The sequence below is a fragment of the Anoplolepis gracilipes genome, chromosome 16, assembly GCF_047496725.1.
Source record: "Anoplolepis gracilipes chromosome 16, ASM4749672v1, whole genome shotgun sequence".
Lineage (NCBI taxonomy): Eukaryota > Metazoa > Arthropoda > Insecta > Hymenoptera > Formicidae > Anoplolepis > Anoplolepis gracilipes.
The window spans coordinates 6,689,727-6,713,615 of record NC_132985.1 but is presented as its reverse complement, the minus strand read 5'-3'; the positions used below and the strand labels follow the sequence as shown (position 1 = coordinate 6,713,615).

The window sequence follows — 23,889 nt, the reverse complement described above, 5'->3', positions numbered from 1 at the left end:
GCCGGTGTTGCGTGCTCGCGACGATCGAGGGGCGAACGATCGGTACATAATTTGGGGTGTTTTAATGCGCCTGAGACAGCCGCGGATGCGGCAATAATGGACGATAATGGATTGTTGACGATAAATAATCACATAACGAGGAATTCATTATTTATAATCTGAATAGTTCTTCGAATGCTCAAAGAGTATATTAAGTACACGAAATATACCAAGAAAGTGATGAATGATTATTCCAACAAATGTTATAGCGCAGTTTTTATCAGTGCACTTTAGACCGATCTTGCTTGCCAAAATTATTAACAAGATTTTAATATTAAATGTGATAAAAATTAAAAAAAAAAGAGGCGAGAGGAAAGATCTATATTCGAGAATCGTAAGAGTCATAAATCAGAATTAATAAACATATGGTCTCGATTCGTTCAAAGGAAAGCCTATTGAAAGTGGCAAGCGTATCCGCTACTGTTTCAATAAATAATCACAAGGTTAATTCCCCAGGTACTTTGGAAAAATCAAGGTTCCGTAATCCTGATTAATATTCTTCGAATTGTACAGCCCGTAATAAAAATCACTGAATTTAACTAATACAATCACTGCGTTATACTTATACCTCTGTTACTTTTTATAACATCATTATACATTTGTAACTGTATTTATAATATTTATATAATACGATTATCCTTAATCATGCAATCGAAATGTTGAGGATAAAGCATGTACATACATATGTCAATAATCAAAATTAAGAATTATTTTAATTAACAATTTCATTTCAATCTCGTGAATCTCGCAAATCACTCGGCTCGCTTCATTCTGACACCTTGCACCGCTTTAATGCCGCGTATATAGCAACCGATTTAGAAACGCACCGGACAGACGGAGCTCGCTCGAACAGCTGGAGCAATCATTTCCGATGACGCGGTTCGATTGAGAACGGTATCCCCGCGCGCTGAGAAATCCGCTCGATCGCCAGATGAAGGGTAGAGCTTGCGGTACGCGATGCGAAATTTGTTTCTCTCGAGCAATAAAATATTTTATATTTGTATGAGAAAAGGTCGATAATGCAATTAAGAATGTTTAGCACCTACAATCAAAGCAAAAAGTAGTCGAAATTGACGAATATATACTTTTCTCATATATCTTAATATATGATTATTATAAAGATTGCATAAAATCTTATTATTTATTTATAGCTAAAGTGTAGAAATGTATTTTCAAACTTCTGTTACTTTTTTTCGGAGAATTTTCGTGTTTCTTAAATTATAATGAGAAACTTTTATCATTGACGGTACCTCGATTTCAACATTACAGCACAAAATTTGAATTATAAAAATAAAAGAATTTACTCGTACAGAGTAATTTAAAATGTCAGAATAAAAATTATAATGGTGATTAATGACAAAATATAGAAGATTTTTAACTATTTCTTTGATAATTTTAATAATTTGACATTTCTCCGAGAAGAAAGAAATGTGGCAACATGGTAATTTTTCATAAATTGTACAAATTGCAAATTGACATATGAGGTCTAGTCGCTTCTCGCTTACACGTTTGTATATAGAGGCTTCTTCAGATGAAAAAATAGATTATTTAAAATGTCAAAAGAAGGCTCAGCTGAATGTTATGTTGCCACGTTTTCACAATAAATAATATGCCATCTCGGATAATAGGACGAAATTGAGAAAATTATATTCAATATCTTTTGAACTAGTCAGTACTTGACCAAAATTATGTGATCAAATATTCCCTCTATATTTAAACTATACTTTTGCAAATTTTGAATAAATTCCTATTATTATTTTTATCTATTTTAGCTCTTAAATCAACACGATCACAGGTTTTTTATAAGATAGAAAATCTGTAATCGTATCAATTTAACGACTAAAAAGGACAGAAATAATTATATTTATAATTATATTAATACTTTTACTTATAATTAGCTCTACAAAATAATTATATTTATAATAATATCGACGGGTAAATTCATTGGAAATTAAAATCTTTATAACTTTTGATTGCTTCAGTGAATCAACTCCAGGTTTTTTTATAAGTCTCTGAACATATATCAGAACAATCTGTGCAAATTTTATTAAATTCCTATATTTTTAAAAATAGGTACTAAACATCCTTAAATAAGACGTTCTATTCCTAGATCAAAGACATGTGTGAAAATATTGAGGGTGTTTGTGTGTTCAAATCTTATAAAGAAATTTATAAAAATTTTATAAGAAATCTTATAGAAAAATTCTCTGATTTTCATCTCAGAGTATTTCTGTTCAAAAGAGAATAAAGAAAACAAGTTTTTTATCGTATGCGTTTTTTCATGCTCTTCACTTGTACGAAAGAAAAACATGGAGTCACTCAAGTTTCAAATACTAGATTTGCAAATGCACTGAGAAAACTGATTAACTTTCAAAATATACATTTCTTACTTTGCGGATTTTTACTTTTTTTCTTATTAAAAATTATAATAACAAAAATATATATATGTATACAAGCTATTCAGTTTTTTTTTAGTACATTTGCAGATTTAACACTTGAAACTTAAGTGGCTCCATGTTTTTCCTTCGTTCGAGTGGAAATGCATTAGAAAACACGTACAATAAAAAAATAATAAAACTTGTTTTAGAAAGTTGCACCGAAAAAAAGTCTTTAAAATATCCTGCGAAAGAAATTGTCTAAGAATTCAGACATATTTTAGCTGATTATTCAAATCTGAAAGTAATGTCAGACAATCTGTTTTAATCATCTAAATCATTTCTCATAAAAATAACTCTGATGATTAAGACAGCTTCTGAACTTTTAGAAAAATGTCTAAAAATTCAGATAGTCTTCTGAAAATTCTGTCTGAATATTCAGACAGTGTATTCATAAAAAAAACTTCTGACACTTTGTCTGCAGTTATTTTGTTTACAATGTGTTAATTTTTTGTTAAATTTCTAATATAATGATATCTATAGATTTAATAATGTTAATCTAATATATTATAATATTTTAATTATGTGTTTAAAATATCTAATATGTTTTAAACATAATTCACACCTTTGTTTATCGATTGCTCACAATATAAGAGCAAGTAATCAAATAAAAATTTTGTTTAACTTTCCTAATAAAATTTCATAAAAATTCCTTGATTTTTCCAGGTTTAAAAAAAAAATCTAAATTTTTCACATTTTTTTCAAGGGAATTGACAACAAGATATTTTAATAGAGATTAAAACTTATCAAATAATCACAACTTGAGATACATATTTACATCCCTGAATGTTTGAAATAAGAATTTATAATTGAGACAAGAATCAATAATTTTATGCAAAAAGATGTAGTTAATATATTAATAAACAAATGGTCATTTTTTATAAACAACATTTATTTATTTATTTATTTGTTCACGTAATTAATTTCATATTAATTTCAATTTTTTGAGATATATCAACGATTTGCTGAAGCAGTCATTATTCATTCATACTCGCAGAAAAACATCATCGCCGCGATTTCATTACCAGAATAAATCGGCGAATTTATCGGCAAAAAGATCGAACCACGCCAGAGAATGTGGGTTTCCCTTATAAATTATAAGGAGCAAAACGCACACCTGGCAATTCATCAGCCACCACCCCAGCAGTACACGCACGCGATGGTACCCCGCTGCGTGCACGTACAAATACACGCACACACACGCACACACGCACATACGTCACCTCAGCCCTCCTTCATCGTACAATTACGTTCCTTCGCGCAGTTTTTAACGACGTAAAAGGCGGTTCCTTTCATATAAGTGCGGTATTCACTTAGGCCAATTCCCAAAAATTGTTCGAGTGAGATCCCTAAAAAATCGGGAGAAAAATCGATCGACAGCGACGACGGCGAGGATCAGGATGAGGACGAGGAGCAAAATACAGAGGGAGGGAAATTATCCAAATTCGTCCGCCCGGTCGGCGATTTAATCGCGTGACGTTCACCACCACGCATGTAGGATAAACATTAATGCCGCCCGAAATTGCATTGGTCGAGCGGGATACGTCATTTTTGCGTGGCCTCACCTCTGCCCGCGGCGGCCAATCCAGGACGACCGTCAGGTTAAAAAAAACGGTACTCCGGAGATATTGCCGATATTGGGTGAACTGGAGGGGAAAGAGAGACGACACACTTCCGGGGAGGCTACACCTGGTGCGTACGTCGGTACCGTGTACGACGACCACCTAACGCGGACGATATTTCGATTACCTGGTCTGGTTGCGCGAAAATTAATGACGGTGTAATAAATAATATCGCGATATTATTATTATTATTATTATTATTAATAATATCGCGCGGGAAAAGAGGGCACCGTATTGGATACGAGACATAATCATACATTCCCCCTCATGTTTTTTATGGCATGGGATAATTATATATTCGACAGTGCGAAGCAATTGAACCCGACTGTTGTCGCGGAATCCTGCGGTAATATTTCATTTTACCTTCATGTACCTGAGAAAATAATTAGCTTCATTACATACAATCTCCGCGCGTTTCTGTACCCCGAAATTTTCAACGTCGATCGATATCACGATTTTTCTTGCGGTTTACAAGAAACATTTCGCGCTTCCGTTTTCCGCAACGATAAAGTACGACGATATAATTCACTCTAAAAAATTGCCAAAAAGTTCAGACACATTTTTCTCTAAATTTGCAGATCTGTCTAAAAGTTATTTTAAGCAATCTGTCATCAGGATTATTTGTCTGATAATTCAGAAAAATGTCTAAAAAGTTTTAAAAATGTCTAAAAGTTCAGACACTCTCTGAAAATTCTGTCTGAAAGACAGCGTGTTTGTAAAAAAAACTTCAGGCAATTTGTCTGCAGTTATTTTTCCAGGAAAAAATTGCCTAAAATTTTTGACATATTGTGTCTAAATTTTCAAATCTGGGTGTCCGAAATTAATTTCAGATAATCCCTCTCAATCCTCGATTTTTTTTAAAATTCAGAATTTTTATGTCTGAAAAGTCAGCTACTAGTCTGAAAATTCTGTCTGAAAGACAGCGTGTTTGTAAAAAAAACTTCAGGCAATTTGTCTGCAGTTATTTTTCCAGGAAAAAATTGCCTAAAATTTTTGACATATTGTGTCTAAATTTTCAAATCTGGGTGTCCGAAATTAATTTCAGATAATCCCTCTCAATCCTCGATTTTTTTTAAAATTCAGAATTTTCATGTCTGAAAAGTCAGCTACTAGTCTGAAAATTCTGTCTGAAAGACAGCGTGTTTGTAAAAAAAACTTCAGGCAATTTGTCTGCAGTTATTTTTCCAGGAAAAAATTGCCTAAAATTTTTGACATATCGTGTCTAAATTTTCAAATCTGGGTGTCCGAAATTAATTTCAGATAATCCCTCTCAATCCTCGATTTTTTTAAAATTCAGAATTTTCATGTCTGAAAAGTCAGCTACTAGTCTGAAAATTCTGTCTGAAAGACAGCGTGTTTGTAAAAAAAACTTCAGGCAATTTGTCTGCAGTTATTTTTTCAGTAAAAAATTGCCTAAAATTTTTGACATATCGTGTCTAAATTTTCAGACCTAGGTGTCAAAAATTAATTCCAGATAATTTGTCAATCATCAGAGTCATTCTTCTGTCTGAAAATTCAGACACTTTACGATTATTTTGCGCAGTGATTCAAGACAAACAGTCCGTAGGACACGCGATTACGCGTCAAGTATCTCAGCTGAGATTAATTGCGTTGATGAATACTGTTGTGATTCACTTTATTCAAGGTTTTTGCTACTTGATTTGGACCAGCTGGCCAAGAGGAAGTAACGGAAGACGCAATCGGAAATCATTAACGTTCGCACGATGACTTGCCACAACTTGCTGCTCCATAGCAAGTGATTTCACAATTCATCAACTAAGAGTGGCTCGGTAAGAGTTTTTATACTTACCGTGGATATCATTGACGCATATGTGAAGATCCTCCCGAAATATCGGCAGATCAAAGTTACACTGGCACGTGCAGGAGCTGTTCGGCACAAGCAGGCTCGAGGAACTCGAGGAACTCGAGGAACTCCGGGAGTAAGGACTGGCGGTGCCGCTGCTGAGCACTGTACAGGCTTCTGTACAGGAACCTGTAACAAGTTTTATAAACTTGTTAGCTTTATCTCGACACGTGTATCTTACACACGATTATTTTATATAGATTGCATTGTTTTTATTTAAAACTCAATGTAACGGTTTTATCTATTCTCTTAAATTGAAGCGGCAAAAATGTCACCAATTAATGCAAATTTTATCAGATATTAGTATTTCAATAATATTTTCAGAAATAAATATTCATTCTGCTTCTCGGTAATAATCGTACATAAGATTTGCAAGATGTAGCTTTTTTTAGAACTTTATTTATCTTGGATTAGGTTACTATTTTTTTGAAGAAACTTTCACACACTCATATCTAAAATAAAACGTATAATTAATATTTAAATTCCAAATTATACACATTATACTATTTCTACAGTTAAAATATGACAAATTCATAAAAATTGAATAAGATTCTTAGTAAAATATTTAGATATTTTTTAAATAAAATATATTCCTATAAATTTATCTCACATATATATATCTTAACATAATTAAAACAATCATTACCTGATTCTTTTAGTAAAATTTTATTGATTTACAATGCTTTTATAAGCCGTCAATGAATTATTAATTGTTTTTTAATAATAATGCGATGATTCCAAATTTTAAAAAGTAGACAGATTAAAATATCTCAATATGCGTAATTTAATACTTTTAATAATAAAATTAGTAGTATTTTATTATTCATTGATTACACATTTAAAATTTCTTTTATTTTTCTGTTTTCAGTTATCACGTTGCGCGTGTCACGCATTAAAGTAAATCATACGTCAACGGTTAATTAACAATTCTCTCGAGAATCAATAATTGTGTTTGTATGTTAAACGTGATTCGCGTGGATCTCTCGATAATGCAAAATTGTCGAAAAAGTGACGTATGAACGGCGTCGCATGTTCCGTCAGGACACGCTGTATAATCGAACCGAGCAAGGACAGGTCGGACAGCTGTCAAACCGTTACATCGTAATTTCGCAGTTAATCCGTTACGGGCGTCTTTTTATTTCACGTAAGCGCGGTTGTGTCACAATTTGTGTGGCACAAAATCGTCGCTCTCGAATCACACTTTGCTTCCGTATACCGTGAAAATCACGCGAGGACTTGTGCGACGCGAATCGGTCGTTTCACGAGCGCGCATCTCGAAAGTCGAATCAGACCAGCAATGTTGTAATGTCATCAGTTCTAAAGCGTCACAAGAAAAATCAAGCAAATGCGCTGTAAAAAATTCTGCCTAAAAATTCAAACATTTTTGTCTGAATATCTTTAAATCTAAAAGTAATTGCAGACAATTTGTCGTAAGGATTAGAATTATTTTTTTGAAAAATTTGAAAGAACGTCTGAATTTTTAGACACTTTTTTGAAAAATTTTGGTCTAAAATTTCAAACAGGGTGTAAGAAAATTTCAGGCACTTTGCTCTGAAGTTTTAATCAGTCATTTCTTGTAAAAAATAATTTCAAAGTGTCTAGAGTTCTCTTACAAACGCACTATTCAAATTTTCAAACAGAATTGTCAAAATTTTCAGACATTTTTCTGAATTTTTATATAAAAGACTCTGATAATTAAGATAGATTGTTTAAAATTACTTTTAGACACCTACATCTGAAAATTGCAATTAACTCAGAAAATACAAACATCTGAAAATTGTAGGCCAAATGTAAAAAATAACTGTAGACAAAGTATCTGAAGTTTTCTTACAAATACACTGTACGAATTTTTAGACAAAATTTTCAAAAGAGTGTCTGAATTTTCAGACACATTTTTCTAAACTTTTAGAAAAATGATTCTAAGGATTAAGGATGTTTAGCACCTACAATCAAAGCAAAAAGTAGTCGAAATTGACGATTATTAATATAATTATTATAAAGATTGCATAAGATCTTATTATTTATTCATAGCTAAAGTGTAGAAATGTACTTTCGAACTTCTGTTGCTTTTTTCAGAGAATTTTCGTGTTTCTTAAATTATAATGAGAAACTTTTATTACTGACGGTGCCTCGATTTCAACATTACAGCACAAAATTTAAATTATAAAAATAAAAGAATTTACTCGTACAGAATAATTTAAAATGTCAGAATAAAAATTATAATAGTGAATAATGACAAAATATAGAAGATTTTTAACTATTTCTTTGATAATTTTAATAATTTGTCATTTCTCCGAGAAGAAAGAAATGAGACAACATGGTAATTTTTCATAAGTTGGTCAAATTGCAAATTGACATATGAGGCCTAGTCGCTTCTCGCTTACACGTTTGTATATAGAGGCTTCTTCAGATGAAAAGATAGCTTATTTAAAATGTCAAAAGAAGGCTCAGCTGAATGTTATGTTGCCACGTGTTCACAATAAATAATATGTCATCTTGGATAATAGGACGAAATTGAGAAAATTATATTCAATAATCAAATCAGGAACAATCTGTGCAAATTTTATTAAATTCCTATATTTTTAAAAATAGGTACTAAACATCCTTAAGACAGATTTTGTAAAATTAAAACAACTTTTTAATATAAAAGTAATACAAAATGAAAAATAATACAAAAAAATCTGTTCTTTTTTTCTACATTTGCCGCATTCTCAATACGATTTGTTCAGTCATCGGTTCGATTTGCAGAATTTGGTTTATTCTTTTGCAAATCAAAGCACGATGATGATAATTAGACCGATAATAGAGAAAATATACATGTATTTACCTTCGATGGTAAAAATATCTCCATCGGAGTGCCTGATGACCGACAATTCTTGACAGTAAACAACGATTTGCAAGAGGTGGAAGCAGCTCGCAAGAACGAGAGCTAGAGAACGCATCTTCCCCACAGCATTCTGCAAAAATAAATAAATACATAAATGTAGATCGTAAATAGAATTGACGGCGGGAATTTTACGATTATTTGTGTCATGAAAAATCCCGAGAGTATTAAAAATCAGTTTTAATTCCGTTTATATTACGCGAGAGACTTTTATTTTCATCACACCTTGTCCATTGCTTGGTCATAAACATGGATTTGTCAACAGACTTCCTTGTACACGTCGAGAACGTAACATCATTGCGAAAAAATATATGTAACATATGTAAAGCACATGAGATATATAAAAAAGAAAAACTATATTTTTTGCATCACTAATGAACTATAATAATTCCGTACATGAGACAGCAATATGATGGACTTCTTATAAGTTTGTTTTGGGATCGCTCACGTGCAAGCGTGAAGCGTCTAAGGAATATAACGCGAAAGGATACTAATTTAGCCATTAGAATCATTTAGCCATTAAAGTAATAATTTGAATTTTCTTTGACATACGATACCGGTTGGAAAGTGTTATGATTACGGTCGTTAAGTAAAATTGCAATTAACCTTGAGGCCTCGGGTACACAGAATCGCGAACCTTCGATGTTTCCCGCGCTTTTTTATGTTTCGTAATCGATGCTGCTACGTGGCTCGCGAGAAATTCACGAGGCACAAATCCATCTTCTTGCGACTCGATAGTCGCGATGAACTCAAAGACGATGATCGTCGAGAGTTCTGTTAATTTCTGTCAAATTATATTAATTGCCAAATTCAGTCGTGACTATATCGGGCTTGATTATACATATATAATCTAGCGCCTCTATCGATTGATAAATCGCTGATCGACGGATTATGCCTCGTCATCTAAATAATTTCATTGGTCTCCGACGACAACCGCAATTTCGGAAGTTGGCCCGCAAAGAAAGATATGAATATGTATATCTGTTTGATCGAAAAAAAAAAACACGATCGTCGTAATTAATCAAAGGCCCGTTATTGACATCTAATCCTCCTTAGAAATAACCAGATTTTTGACATCTGCTTAATCCTATCATTTATCATCAGGTCACGTACCCTTTAACGTAAATCTTTTATGCAAATTAAAAAAAGCACGTAACAAAATGGCTCGATAAAATTTTGATATTACTTATCGGATTTTGTATAGGGTGTTATTAGAATTCAATTAAAAAATTTCGCTTAATAATCGTTTACATCGCGCGATCCGCTTGTCTTTAAGAAATTTAATAAGCGTTGCAAATGATTAGTTATTCGCCTACAACATGCGTATAATCATTCTTTCTGTAATAATAATAATAATAATAATCTTTTTGCTTAAGGTACCTTCACAACGGCAGATGTCGGAAATTATTATAATGCCATCCTAATTATATTAATCGAGTCGCGTCCAAAGTCTAACTATTAAAATCTTAGCGCGAGTAAATGTTAACGAGTGCGCGATAATTATAGCGCAAGCTCTCCGCGAAATTGTGTTAATAATGTATTAACGGTGAGACGCATCTTGCACTTTGTAACCGGATTGCACTTTGATTAAATTTTCTCCTTTCTTTCCTCTTTATCCATCTTCGCTCATCCTGAAATTACTTTGACGTACGCTTAAATGCCTCTCGGCTGTCAAAGAAAAAGGTAATAAAAAGATAGTGTGGGAGAAAGCATGATTTCGATAGAAAAATTTTTTCTCTTCAGACAGATATGACATTTTACGTGTCAGATATTAAAGAAAAATTAGACAAATCATATACGGTAATAATTAATAAATCTAATACATTTGAAGGATCATGACATTTGACAAGCAAAGAATTTTTTAAATTAATAAAAATTAATATTAATTTCTAAATTAAACATTTAGCCTGTAAAATACAATTTAATCTCAAAATCATAAATATTATCTGATATTTAGCTAACTTTTTTATAATAATTGTATCATAATTTTAATTGTAGAGTAAAGAAGAATTGGAGGGATCAAATATGTTAAAAGTTAATAAATCTAACACATTTCAAGATTCATGACATTTGACAAACAAAGAACTTATTAAATTAACATAAATTACTATTAATAAAATTAATAATAATTTGTAAATTAAAGTGAACATTTATTTTGTAAAATATAATTTAATCTCAAAATTATAAATATTATCTGATATTTAACTAACTTTTTTATAATGACTGCACTATAATTTTAACTGTAGGATACAAAAATTCATAAAAATAAAAATTTTAATTTTACAGGGCAAATTTTTAATTTTGTATTTTAAAAGTCTTTGTCAAAATGAAGAATCTCAAAATGTATTAGATTTATTACATAACTGATTGGTTCACAGTTCCTCCTTAAAACGAGACGAATAAAATAAAATTTCAAAAGAGTCCGGGAGAAGTAGGTCTGTTAAATGAATTCATCGTATCACACCAAATGTGTCTATAAAAATCCCCGCCTCGGAATTCAATTAGTAAGAGAAAAGTAATACCCATATATTAAAATGTTACTTAGAAATTCGTGTGAAGCGACAAACTACCCGATTTTTCTCGATGATCGAACGAATACCCAAGATACCTGGAAGGAGAAAATTGATGGATTTTATGTAGTCGATCATAAAAAATATAGTTATATGGTCAGAATGGCTATAAATCGTAAACGCCAACTGCTGCTCGTAAATACATATATTAAACATGAGTGCGTCACTAGTGTTTCAAAAATTCATGAGCGTTAAATTCGGATACTCTAATCGACACTTTAATGAGATGCTGATACATCTGTTGACTGCCGAAATCTGTTTATTGCCGATTTACCGTATAACACGTTCAAAGTTGAGATAAAATAGAAAGGTGCCAGTCAGCCTATCACGTCGTCATGATTTGTCTATCTTTTCTCAATTTAGTCATCGTGAAAAAATTTATAATTTAATTATCGTCTCACGCACGCACACACACAAATGTCTCGATTATATTTAATGTAGAAAATAATTGCAGACAAAGTGTTTAAAGCTTTTTACAGACACACTGTCCAAATTTTCCAACAGAATTTTTTTTAAATGTTTGAATTTTCAGAAGAGTGTCTAAAAATTCAAATAAATTGTAAAAAAAAGTTTTTGACATTTTGTCCGCAGTTATTTTTTACAAATGTAAGGAATGATTGAGTGAAACTTCAGACAAAGTGTTTAAAGTTTTCTTACAGACACATCGTTCAAATTTTCCAAGAATATCTGAATTTTCAGACACTCTTCTAAACTTTCGGAAGAATAATTCTAATAATTAAAACATATTGTCCGAAATTACATTCAGACAATTAAAAATTCAATAACAAAAATATATCTGAATCTTAAGGAATTTTTTGCAGTGTTTATTTGTAAGAGCGCTTACGGGAAATTACGCTAAACAACGGTAAGCGCGACTTGGCGTTGCAGGAAGTACGAGACTTCTTCGTATGTACAATATATGCATGTACCTCTTTAAAGTCCGTCGGCACCTGCACTAGATGCACACGTTCGATTCGCGTCCCGCACGTCGGGTTGCGTTCCGCACGTTGCAACGCGTGCAACACACGTGTTATCTTACGCGTGCCATCAGCTCGATTGCGCATAACGTCAAGTTCCTAAGCCCGCCGGTGTTTCTTGCTCTATTGGTTCGGTCTCGTGCGCACGCGCGTGCGCATGCAATTTATATGGATGCTCGCGCGAGACATAACGACGTCCTCTAAAGCGCGCATTATGCCCGCCAAGAAGATTCAAAGTACGATACATATAATATGATATACCTGCGGTCGCGCGGGACGGCTCTTTACTCTCCGGTAAACGTCACGTGAGACCTAGCCTGAATTTCTGCGCTTTTTCACCCAGCATCTAATCTCGCGAGACACTAATCTAGCGAGACGATCGCAGGAAAAGAGCTGTAATTCGTTTTAAAAAGAGGTAATGTAAACTTTATAATCTTTTCCCTATGCAAAAAACGAAATGGCATGATGTTGTAAAGGTAAAGCATTATAGTCAACGTTTATGACTTAAGGATGTTTAGTACCTATTTTTAAAAATATAGGAATTTAATAAAATTTTTTACAGATTGTTCTGATACATGTTCAGAGACTTATAAAAAAACCTGGAGTTGATTCACTGAAGCAATCAAAAGTTATAAGGATTTTAATTTCCAATGAATTTACCCGTCGATATTATTATAAATATAATTATTTTGTGGATCTAATTATAAGTAAAAGTATTAATATAATTATTTATATAAATAAGTATAAATATAATTATTTCTGTCCCTTTTAGCCCTTAAATTGATACGATTACAGATTTTCTGTCTTATAAAAAACCTGTGATCGTGTTGATTTAAGAGCTAAAATAGATAGAAATAATAATAGGAATTTATTCAAAAGTATAGTTTAAATATAGAGGAAATATTTAATCACATAATTTTGGTCAAGTACTGACTAGTTTAAAAGATATTGAATATAATTTTCTCAATTTCGTCCTATTATCCGAGATGGCATATTATTTATTGTGAAAACGTGGCAACATAACATTCAGCTGAGCCTTCTTTTGACATTTTAAATAATCTATTTTTTCATCTGAAGAAGCCTCTATATACAACGTGTAAGCGAGAAGCGACTAGGCCTCATATGTCAATTTGCAATTTGACCAACTTATGAAAAATTACCATGCTGCCACATTTCTTTCTTCTCGAAGAAATGACAAATTATTAAAATTATCAAAGAAATAGTTCAAAATCTTCTATATTTTGTCATTATTCACTATTATAATTTTTATTCTGACATTTTAAATTACTCTGTACAAGTAAATTCTTTTATTTTTATAATTCAAATTTTGTGCTGTAATGTTGAAATCCAGGTACCGTCAATGATAAAAGTTTCTCATTATAATTTAAGAAACACGAAAATTCTCCGAAAAAAGCAACAGAAGTTCGAAAATACATTTCTACACTCTAGCTATGAATAAATAATAAATTATAAAGATTTTATGCAATCTTTATAATAATTATATATTAAGATATATGAAAAAAGTATATATTCGTCAATTTTGACTACTTTTTGCTCCGATTGTAGGTGCTAAACATCCTTAAAAATGCGTGATGTGACAATGTAACAACGTTATTCCTCGTGCAATTATCTGAAATAAATAAACTCGAGCTACTTTTATTCAGCAGGAATATTTATGGAATATCCCTGAATCTAATTTTATTAGAAAAAAATAACAAAGTGGTGTCATTTTAAAATTATATATTTCAATTTTACTGAAATTTATTTATATATAATAATATTTATTTATTTATTTATTCATATATAATAATGTATTTCAATTTTGCTGAAATTTATTCATTCCTTGAAAGTGTCAGAAAAATATTAATTATTAATTTTTTTATATTCTTGTTAGTATCTCTAAAAAAATCTTTATTATTTAAAAAGAAATAAAATTATTTAATCTATTAATTTTCAAAATATCTATCACGTCAACTTTGAAAAAAAAAAATGTTTGAGATAAACGTGTTTCAAGTTTTATATAGATATTTGAAAAATATTCTTCAGACATTATACTTTCATAAAAAATAAAAAAATGATGATTCTTTAAAGTAGATTAAACCCGTAATAATTAATTTAATAATATTATTTGACGGGAACTTTGAATAACATTAATCAATAACGTACCTAACGATGTGAAACGATGTTATCACAACTCTTGCCTAAAGCAACATTTTGCTGGTAAAGATTTTACTACTTATCTTTTAATCAGGCAGACAAGTTTAGTAGAATATTATTCACCTTTTCGAGCGGCGATATCGATATAAAATAATAAAGATACGAAAGTGTCAAGAACGTAATACACGTTTCATTTTTTATCCAAGTAATTTCTATAATTTTATGCGACTCGAATTGCGTCTAAAATTTAGAAATAAGGAGAAATGCGTCATTCCCGCGCTCAACGTGCCGTGCAATTCGACCAATTTGTACATGTACCTGCATATTTTCAACCGACAAATTACAGTGATTTAGATGGTGCGAACTGCGTAAGTACGCGTTCGTATGTCATACGCGCGAGTTATTTCGTAAGTGCCAACAGTCACGGTCAATAAACAAAATGATAGCTGAATAATGATAGAAAGCAGTGATTTCTAGAGGTGGTGACATCAATGTCGAAGAAGCCAGTTTTTCATCAACATGCGTGGAATTTATAGATAGGTTTCGAAAAGATTCGATTATGGAGCCTACTACGCGTCAGAGAAAATATGTGTTTATAAATCTGAGATTAAAAAAACCAATTCGGGTTGATTGTTATTTGAAATAAAGCTCGAGAGTATTTATAATTAATTAATTTAATTTTACGAAGAAATCACCGCGACAAAAATGAAATTTTCGATAAACGAGTCATCACATCACCGTAAACAGTAATTTAATCGATATAATCTAATTAGATAACGAAACTCAATCATACTCAAATGCAAATTTTACTTTTAAGAAACGTTAAAAGTGAGGCGAGTTGACGGTACTATCTTGACTGCTGCTACGAGAAAAAAAATTATTATATTTCTCGAAAACAAAAAAATTTTATAAAAAAATGTAGTACAAAAATTTTTTAAATTTTAATTTTTTTTAATAGAATCACCTTATTATTTTTTATAATAATTATTTCTTATATTCAGCATAATAGCTAAAAATTGAATATTTTATGAGATATACATTATAATTTCACGTAAACTAGGAAATAGCTTGTAAAATATTTATTTTTGATTATCTCACCTCTATACTTTTACGAGCAAAATAATAAGAAGAATTAATTGGTGTAAAAAATACACAGTTGATTTTAAGAAAAAGTAGTAGAATTAATATCGCATGGGAGGACCAGGAATCAATTTCGGCATAAAAATAGCGGTGTGTTTCGACGTATCAAAAATTATCATGCTTAAATTACCGACGCGCAGACACGGGCGCAAATTCGAGACCAGGATCCGAAACCCCAAAACCGACGACGGCGATTGTAACATACACAGGGTATAAGCGAGAAACCCCGTTATCGCATAAATACACGCGAACCCGATGTTAATAGCGGCGTTTTCGCGTTTTGCCCTCGCAATTACCGCCGCCACGAAAAGAGCGGTACATTTATTAGTATTCCGTGCGATTCCTTCGGTTCTCCTCAGTGCATCGAAATATGAACCGGCGCCTTTTAAAGGCCGCGATACGAAAGAATTTCGTCTCTTTTGTGAATTTAACACAACAATAAGCATTTTGATTTTTACCAGCAAGGTAGAAAATTAGGAAAAAATTCGAACCTAAATGCGAGTCGCTGGAAATAATTCCTTAGGTACTAATTATCTGTAACGAAAGAAAAAAAATAATTGACTGAAATTATAGACAAAGTATTTCTACAGACATTGTCCGAATTTTCAGATAAAATTTTTCAGAAAAGTATCTAAATTTTCAGACATTTTTCTTTCACTTCTTTAGAAAAATAACTCTGATAATTAACAGATTTTGTTTACAATTACTTTCCAGAAATTCAGAAAATTCAGTCAAAAATGTTTGAATGCTTAGATAATTTAACCGTAAAAATTAACTGCAGACAAAATGTGTCTGAAATTTTTTACAAACACATTGTCTAAATTTTTAAATAAAATTTTCAGAATAGTGTCTGAATTTTCAGACATTCTCTTAAATTTTCAGTAAAATGACTTTGATGATTAAGACAAATTGTCTATAAAATTATTTTCAAACACACAGAAAATTCAGACAAAAATGTGTCTGAATTCTTAGGCAATTTTATTGTAAAAGATAAGTGCAGACAGAAGTGTGTCTAAAATTTTTTACGTACTTTTCAAATTTTTAGACAGAATTTTCAAAAGAGTATCTGAATTTATTTATTCAAATATTCTTCTGAGCTTTTAGAAAAATGACTCTAATAATTAAGACCGATTATCTGAAATTACTTTCAGATATCCAGATTTGAAAATTTAGGCAAAATGTATTTGAACTCTTAGCCAATTAATTTAAAACTAAACTGTGTCAAGTTTTTAATCTACTAAAAAAAATAAATCCCGCAATTATACTTAAAAACACAAATGTCCTGCAAAATATTTTTTCTGAGAAGAATCCTATATTTTTGAAAAATGATAATTCTTGGGAATCAAAATGGCTAAATAATTGATTGAAATGTTGATTTGTCAAACATCTATTATCATTATTACGGTATTATTATTATAAATGTTATCGTTATACTGCGGTGTTTATTGCAACCAACCGCCTCCGAGCATTAAAATTTTATAAACGAGAAGTAAAAATTTGCATCTCTCCCGTTAGCGGAATAGATCGCGAATAAGAATTTATGTCCCGATGGCATTGATACGAGGTTTGATGACTGCGCGCGAGCTCCGAAATGTTGCATACGCACGGGAACATAATGTATGCGATTTTACGTTATCGAATCTCGACGTCTAATCAAGCATTTATAATAAAAAAAAAAAAATGATGAAAATCCGTGAAGCGTGTTTGTTCAAGTCGAATTTTGAGATTTATTGTTGCACTTTTTCTGTGCGTCTGATTAGCGATCAATGACGTTGAAAAATGAATACTAAGTTCCTTGTGTTCTTATAGTTCAATAAAAGAGTGTCACATTTTTTGCGCAAATGCTTGTAAATGAATGACAGTACGGAGATGAATAAATTTTAAAAATTAATTAAAATCAACAAAAAAACGCAACAATAATATAATATATTGACAACTGTTAATTCTTTTATTTATCCTCTCTATTTCTCGTGTTTCTTATTTTGTTTTTTTTTTTTTTTTATTTTACAACGATGAAAATGTGAAATTTGGCAACCTATTATCGTACATACATAAGAATATACGAAAATGTTTCTCGTGTCTCGTAAAATACGCCTTTTTATCGTTACAGATATTCCTGGAATGTATTATAAAATTGATTTTTATTTCGCCAAGTTATCCATAGATCGTAATTTTATTTATTTTCGACAGACTCTTTTCCTTCCTTAACCGAGCAGGAGAATTGTCGCCGAGCAATTAAAGAGGTTGCATTTTTATTTACGCGCAGGTCTTTTATTCCGGATTCCTGCCGATATCCACGATTATTTCGGCATTCCTTTCGAGATTCGATCGCGGAAGGCGTCGGCTTTTCGCGCACGGCTCGTAAAAGTTGATAATTAAATTGTCCAAAAGTGTCTAATTAATTGCCGGCGGCCTTTGCCGGTGTCCGCTTTTAAATAGATCGTTACTATGCGTAATACGTTTTCCGCGTCTGTCTCTCTCTCTCTCTTTCTCGTCTTACCCGGTCTCGGGGCCTTTTTTCCCCTTTTTCGCTCGTTTCGGCTCAGAATCCCGTGTTTCTTCGAGTCGTTGTACCTCCCAAGGCAACCTGTTTCTCAAGACGGACGACCGCGAAAGGTGTCTTCGCTCGTACGTGACGGATATGCGTCGTGCGAACGCGTCTCGTTGAACGCACTTACTTACGCATGATTTCAATCGCAAGTCACGGCGGTGTACAAGAGTTTAATAAAACATAAACGCTGGTCAATTAGGGATAATAACGATAAATCGTGTCTCGTCCCTCCACCCCCCCCCACCTGCCTCGCTTCTAAATAATATCGTTAAACACGGATTTCTCCCTTAATTAAGAAAGCGCGTCAAAATTAGTGGAGACTCAGGCTGTAAATTCCTTCGGTATTTATATCGTGTTTTGGTTTCCAAAGAATGTGTCTATTAACTTAATCCCATCAATGATAACGTCGCGATTTTAAATCATTTATTGTGAAAAGAAAAAGAGAAGAAATGCATACGTTTTTTTGGAATAGTATAAAAATTTTCCTAAAAATGCAGACACATTTTTACCTGAATGTTGAGATCTGCGTAATTTCAGACAATCTGTCTTAATTATCAGAGTCATTTTTTTTTTTTTTCTTAAGTTCAATAGAATGTCTGAAAATTCGAGACAGTGTCTGTAAGAAAACTTCAGACACTTTGTCTAAAATTATTTGGTTATTTTAATTTTTCGCGGTTTTGACAGTTATTATCGTTATTATCGTTTACAGCTAGCAAGAAATCACGTGGTAAAAAAAGGCACCAAAACTAGCATACTAGGACGTATAGTAGCACGCAACACACATAATTTCAAGTTGCATAACAGTATGACAGTTAATTAAATGTCTCGTATACGATTTAGTATGAAAAATCGTACCGTGTGCAGCTTAAGTTTTTAACAGTTGGAGCAATAGAAATATTTTTGTGAGTAAAAATATAGCAAAAAAATAGCAAAAAATTTGTGTACTATTAATTTTTTGCTTTTATTTATGTAAGTGCAATTTTTTATAATGGCTAGATAGCTTAAGATTGAGCTATCTAGCCCATCATAACTTTTTAATGTGTCTGAGTTCTCAGACAATTTCTCACAATATTTAAGACTTGTAAAAATCTTCCAAATTTTCAAGCGATATTTTTATTCCAACAAATTGTAGACATTCCAAAGACACGGTGTACGAACGAAAAAGCCATTTGGAATTGTCTATTAAATCTTTATCACGCGAATTGCTAGGAATTTAAATAACTAATGACACTCTTTCATTATGACGGAAGATGATTGAATTCCATCTCGACGATGATGGAGATATTAATTTCTTATTCTGACAGAATCAATTTCTCGGTCATCTTACGCCTATGATGACAGATGCGCTCGAAATGTACGTTTGAACTTTCGTCCCGTGAGTACAGTCTCTCGACCTTTCTTTCTTTTACGACGACAACATCTTCATAAGCTTAAAACATTTCACATTTAAACATACACACATACATTATTTATTATTTATTTCTATATTTTATTTTTATTTTCATATTGAAAAAACATAGGAATGTGTATATAAATTGACGCAGGATTTATATAATAAAATATATAACTCTCTATTTTTTTCTCCTTTTAATATAAAATTTAATAAAAAATATATAAATAATTAAATTTAATAATTTAATTTAATATAAATTTAACAAAAGAAATATATATATAATTAAATAAAATATTTCTTCTCTATTTTTTAATAAAAACTATTTACAACTCTTTGAAATTACATGAATAATATAAGTCTAAACTTTTTCGAGATTATCTAACACAAAGATATATCAGTCATTTCGACATAATCCGATCTCGTGTCGACTTTCGTGGAGCCGACGTGCATTGACATTCGGTCTCGATACGATTTGCATATTATGCACGTTTGCTCGGATTTTGTGATTTGCATAACGTATACGTGTTAAGTGCAGCGCCAGGTCGAGTGCGAGTTTCGTCGTCGAAATTTCGATACCTAATTTCATTTTATTGCGAATATCTGTCGGTCCGTACTCCAAGATTTACGCACTCTGGATCCTCGTGGATGTAGAAGCGGACAGCGCGTTACATTGTTAAAGAGACGTTTACGATAAATACCCGACCGACAAATTGTGGGCGTGCAACGGCAATATTGCCGGCTACCGCATCAATCTTGCGAGAGTTGATCGCGTGTTTTAAGAGCCCCTTTCAAGCTCGGACCAGCCGACCGCGTCGATCGACAGTGATTATAATGGATCTTGAATATAACCACTCGCAACGAATACCGTACATAACAAATGTTATAATCGTAATTTATGTAGCGAAAACTAGCATGTTGCACTCGCGTGATTCGGGTATTTCACCTGTTTTATTATTCCAATATATCACTAGAATATAATCATAATTAATTAATAATTTTTTAATAATTACCATTATTAATAAGTTTTATTATTTATGTGTTATATAGTATATTAAAAAATTAATTATTACAATTTTTTTATAACATATTGCAAGTGAATCCTGGCCGGAGTGTTGAATATTAAAAACGCTATCAAAATAATCATTTTGACATATTGCAAACTCGAAAAAATTCTTTTATATATCACACATTATTATATAATGCCCTCTGTTTTGTAAAAATAATTAAATGCATCAAATCTACTGATTGTACGATTTATTTATAATTATAGAATATTGTAGAATATTATATATTATTTTTAATATAATTCTCGCTTTTCTAAATTCAATATTTTTTGACTATAAGACTGACCGTAAGACTAAATATAAGTCCGAATAAGAATATAAGATATTTCGACATGTTTTATAAATAAAATTTTACTTTAATTATAAAATATGCCAACTTTCATGGAAGGATTTTGAAAGTTGGCCGCATACAATATAATGATTTATTATTAATTAAAATTCCAAAGAAATCTGTTGCTCCACCCCGATAAGTGAGCGAAACTCGTGTTTGACACGACATGACTCTTGTTTGACGTGACATTTCGTTTTGTTAGACATCTGTCGATGATATTCTATAAGTTTTTGATTATACGATAAACAGCAAAAAATTGCCATCCAATACAACACCTTCGCCATTTGTGATGGCATCAGCAGAGAAGAGAGAAGAAGAAGAGAAAGAGAGAGAGAGAGAGAGAGAGAGAGAGAGAAAGAGAGGAAAGGCCGATGTAACCACCTGTCTCCTGTCTAAGAGAATCTCTCGCAAGGATCTGTACAACCGCAAATTATTATCAGAATCATTATCGATATCTCAGAGTCCGCGTCAGTTAAACGATGAATTCGTGAAATACAAGATCCTCCGAAGACTCACGCGCGTTCTTGCGGCCTCGAAATTCTGGACAGCTGGCCCGAGGCGTGTTACACTTCTCTCACGAAATCCAAGTCGATTCAACCGCCCTGAAGGAATAAAAGCACGTGAAATCAACTACAAGCGTTACTTTACACGTCAGCGGCGAACATTTAGCGTACCTACTGATCTTCAGCAGCACGCAAGCCTTCATCTTCAACGCGTTAGAGACTGCGCATGACAGTCTGATTAATCGCAACACAGGATCTTTTGTATTAATTTTTCATTTCTCGGTAAATTTTTAATTTCTAATATTATTATTTTCGTAGAAAATTAAAACACCAAATTTTTTAAGATATTTACAACAGATTCTTTTAAACTAATATCACACTGTTTTGTATAAATTAAACTAACAGTTTTTTCCGTCATTTCAATTTAAAATCTTAGTTGATTTTTTATATCATTATTTTTTTAGAGAAAATTTAACCAACTATTTTACGCAACAAATTTTTTAAAATATTTATATGATAGATTTTTTAAACTAAAATAATTTTTTCGACAGATTAAAGTAACACTATTTTGTAAAACGGTTTTTACAATAATATTTAATTAATCGTGACGGGGCCTTGTACTCCCCTTGAGGGTTTTACGCTGTAATTTTGCGGCCTCAAGAGGAGCGTCGATGTCGTTTCGTCGTCACGGCAGCCCCCTTGTCGTCTCCTCGTTCTCTGCTTTTTTTCGCCCGCCATATCGGTCGGTTATAAGAGAGGAAAAAAGAGAAAGAAGAGAAAAAGGACGAGGCTCTTAACGACGATAAAGGACCCGCGCGACAATCCAGGACCGAGTGAGTCGTATCGCAAGATGGGATGCTATAAAAATTCGTCTTAATCCCCTTCCTCCCCCATCTCATCGCTTAAGCGCTTTAGTGTGCCGGATTTTACGAGTCTTGTGTCAGGATTCCCCGCGTGATTTCGTCTTAACACGCTGTACTGATGACACATCTCCTTGATTTACATAGAAGGTGCGACTATCTGCATTTAAAGATGAATGTGTCCAAAATTTATTTATCGCATTATTTATTCAAAAATTTTCTTATCCAAAAATTTATTTATTTAAAATTTATTTATTTATCCAAAATTTATTTACTTATTATTAGGCAATTTTTTTACAATAAAAAACAACTGACAAAGTATTTGAAATTTTCTTATATTATTCGAATTTTCAGACATTTTTCTGAGCTTTCAGACAAATGACTCTAATAACTAAGACAGATTGTTTAAAACTACTTTCAGACAGACAAAAAAATTGAGAAAAAAATGTCTGTAAATTATTAAGCAATTTTTTACAGTAAAAAATAACTGCAGACAAAGTATTTAAAGTTTTCTTACGTTATTCGAATTTTCAAAAGAGTGTCTGAATTTTCAGAGAGTTTTTTAAACTTTCAGAAAAATGACTTTAATTATGAAGACAAATATCTGTGATTAAGAAATTACTTTCAGACATCCCGATCTAGAAATTGAGACAAAAATATTTGTAAATTTTTAGACAATTTTTATGGTGAATATACTTTTTACGACTTATATAACTTAATTTTGTGGCTTGTTTTAAAATGTTATAAATATGTCAAAGTCGATAATTGATAAAAAATGTATTTATTTATCCAAAATTTATTTATTAGAATTATTATTTATTATTATTATGTTATTTATTATTATTATTATTATGCTATTTATTTATTGTATTATTATTTATTTATTATTTATTTACTTACCTCTATTTGATTCTTGCAAGTTAATCGAAATTCATCAAAATGTTATCAAATTGAAAAACAACAAACGCCCGAAGGAATAAACTATAATAGTGGTAATTAGCTCTTTACTTATAAAAAAAAAATATTATAGACGGAAGTTGAGCCAATAATAAGCGTAAAATCGCGAAGCGATTCCACAAATGGCACGTAGACCATTGACACGTCACGAGATAAAACAGCACGCGTCAGCAAGCGGAACGTCCGAAATTGGCTGTGGATATACGGACGATTATTCGAGACAGAGATTAAGTAGGTGCCGATGAGGTGCAATGTGTGGTTACTGTATCCTCCGAGAGCGGAGGATTTAAAAATTCCGATACAAAGACTCCTCAACCATCTGCGATAATATACTTCTATGCGAGACGTCGTGCAGTTCACTGTATATACTCTCTCGTACCGTTATTTTATAAATCCTTCTTACAATTAAATACGTTGTTGCGGAGAGAATGACGCTAATATTAAAATCGAAGGACTGGCAGAAAAAAAAAGAAAATAAAGACCGTATCGTTATTTCTCCCATTCACGCCTGTTTTCTCGGCTAATTGTCGCGTTGTACGAAC

General features: G+C 31.9%; 1 protein-coding gene across 1 annotated transcript in view; it reads right to left on the bottom strand.

Moving 5' to 3' along the window:
• Nucleotides 1-23,889, bottom strand: part of Sha (shavenoid) — a 145,822-nt gene that overhangs the window by 58,092 nt on the left and 63,841 nt on the right. The window contains exons 2-3 of the mRNA XM_072908159.1: nucleotides 8,788-8,917; nucleotides 5,907-6,089 (exon numbers count right to left, since the gene is read on the bottom strand). Of these exons, the coding sequence (XP_072764260.1) occupies nucleotides 5,907-6,089; nucleotides 8,788-8,902 (298 nt within the window). The 5' untranslated portion in view covers nucleotides 8,903-8,917. The remainder of the gene's footprint in view (nucleotides 1-5,906; nucleotides 6,090-8,787; nucleotides 8,918-23,889) is intronic.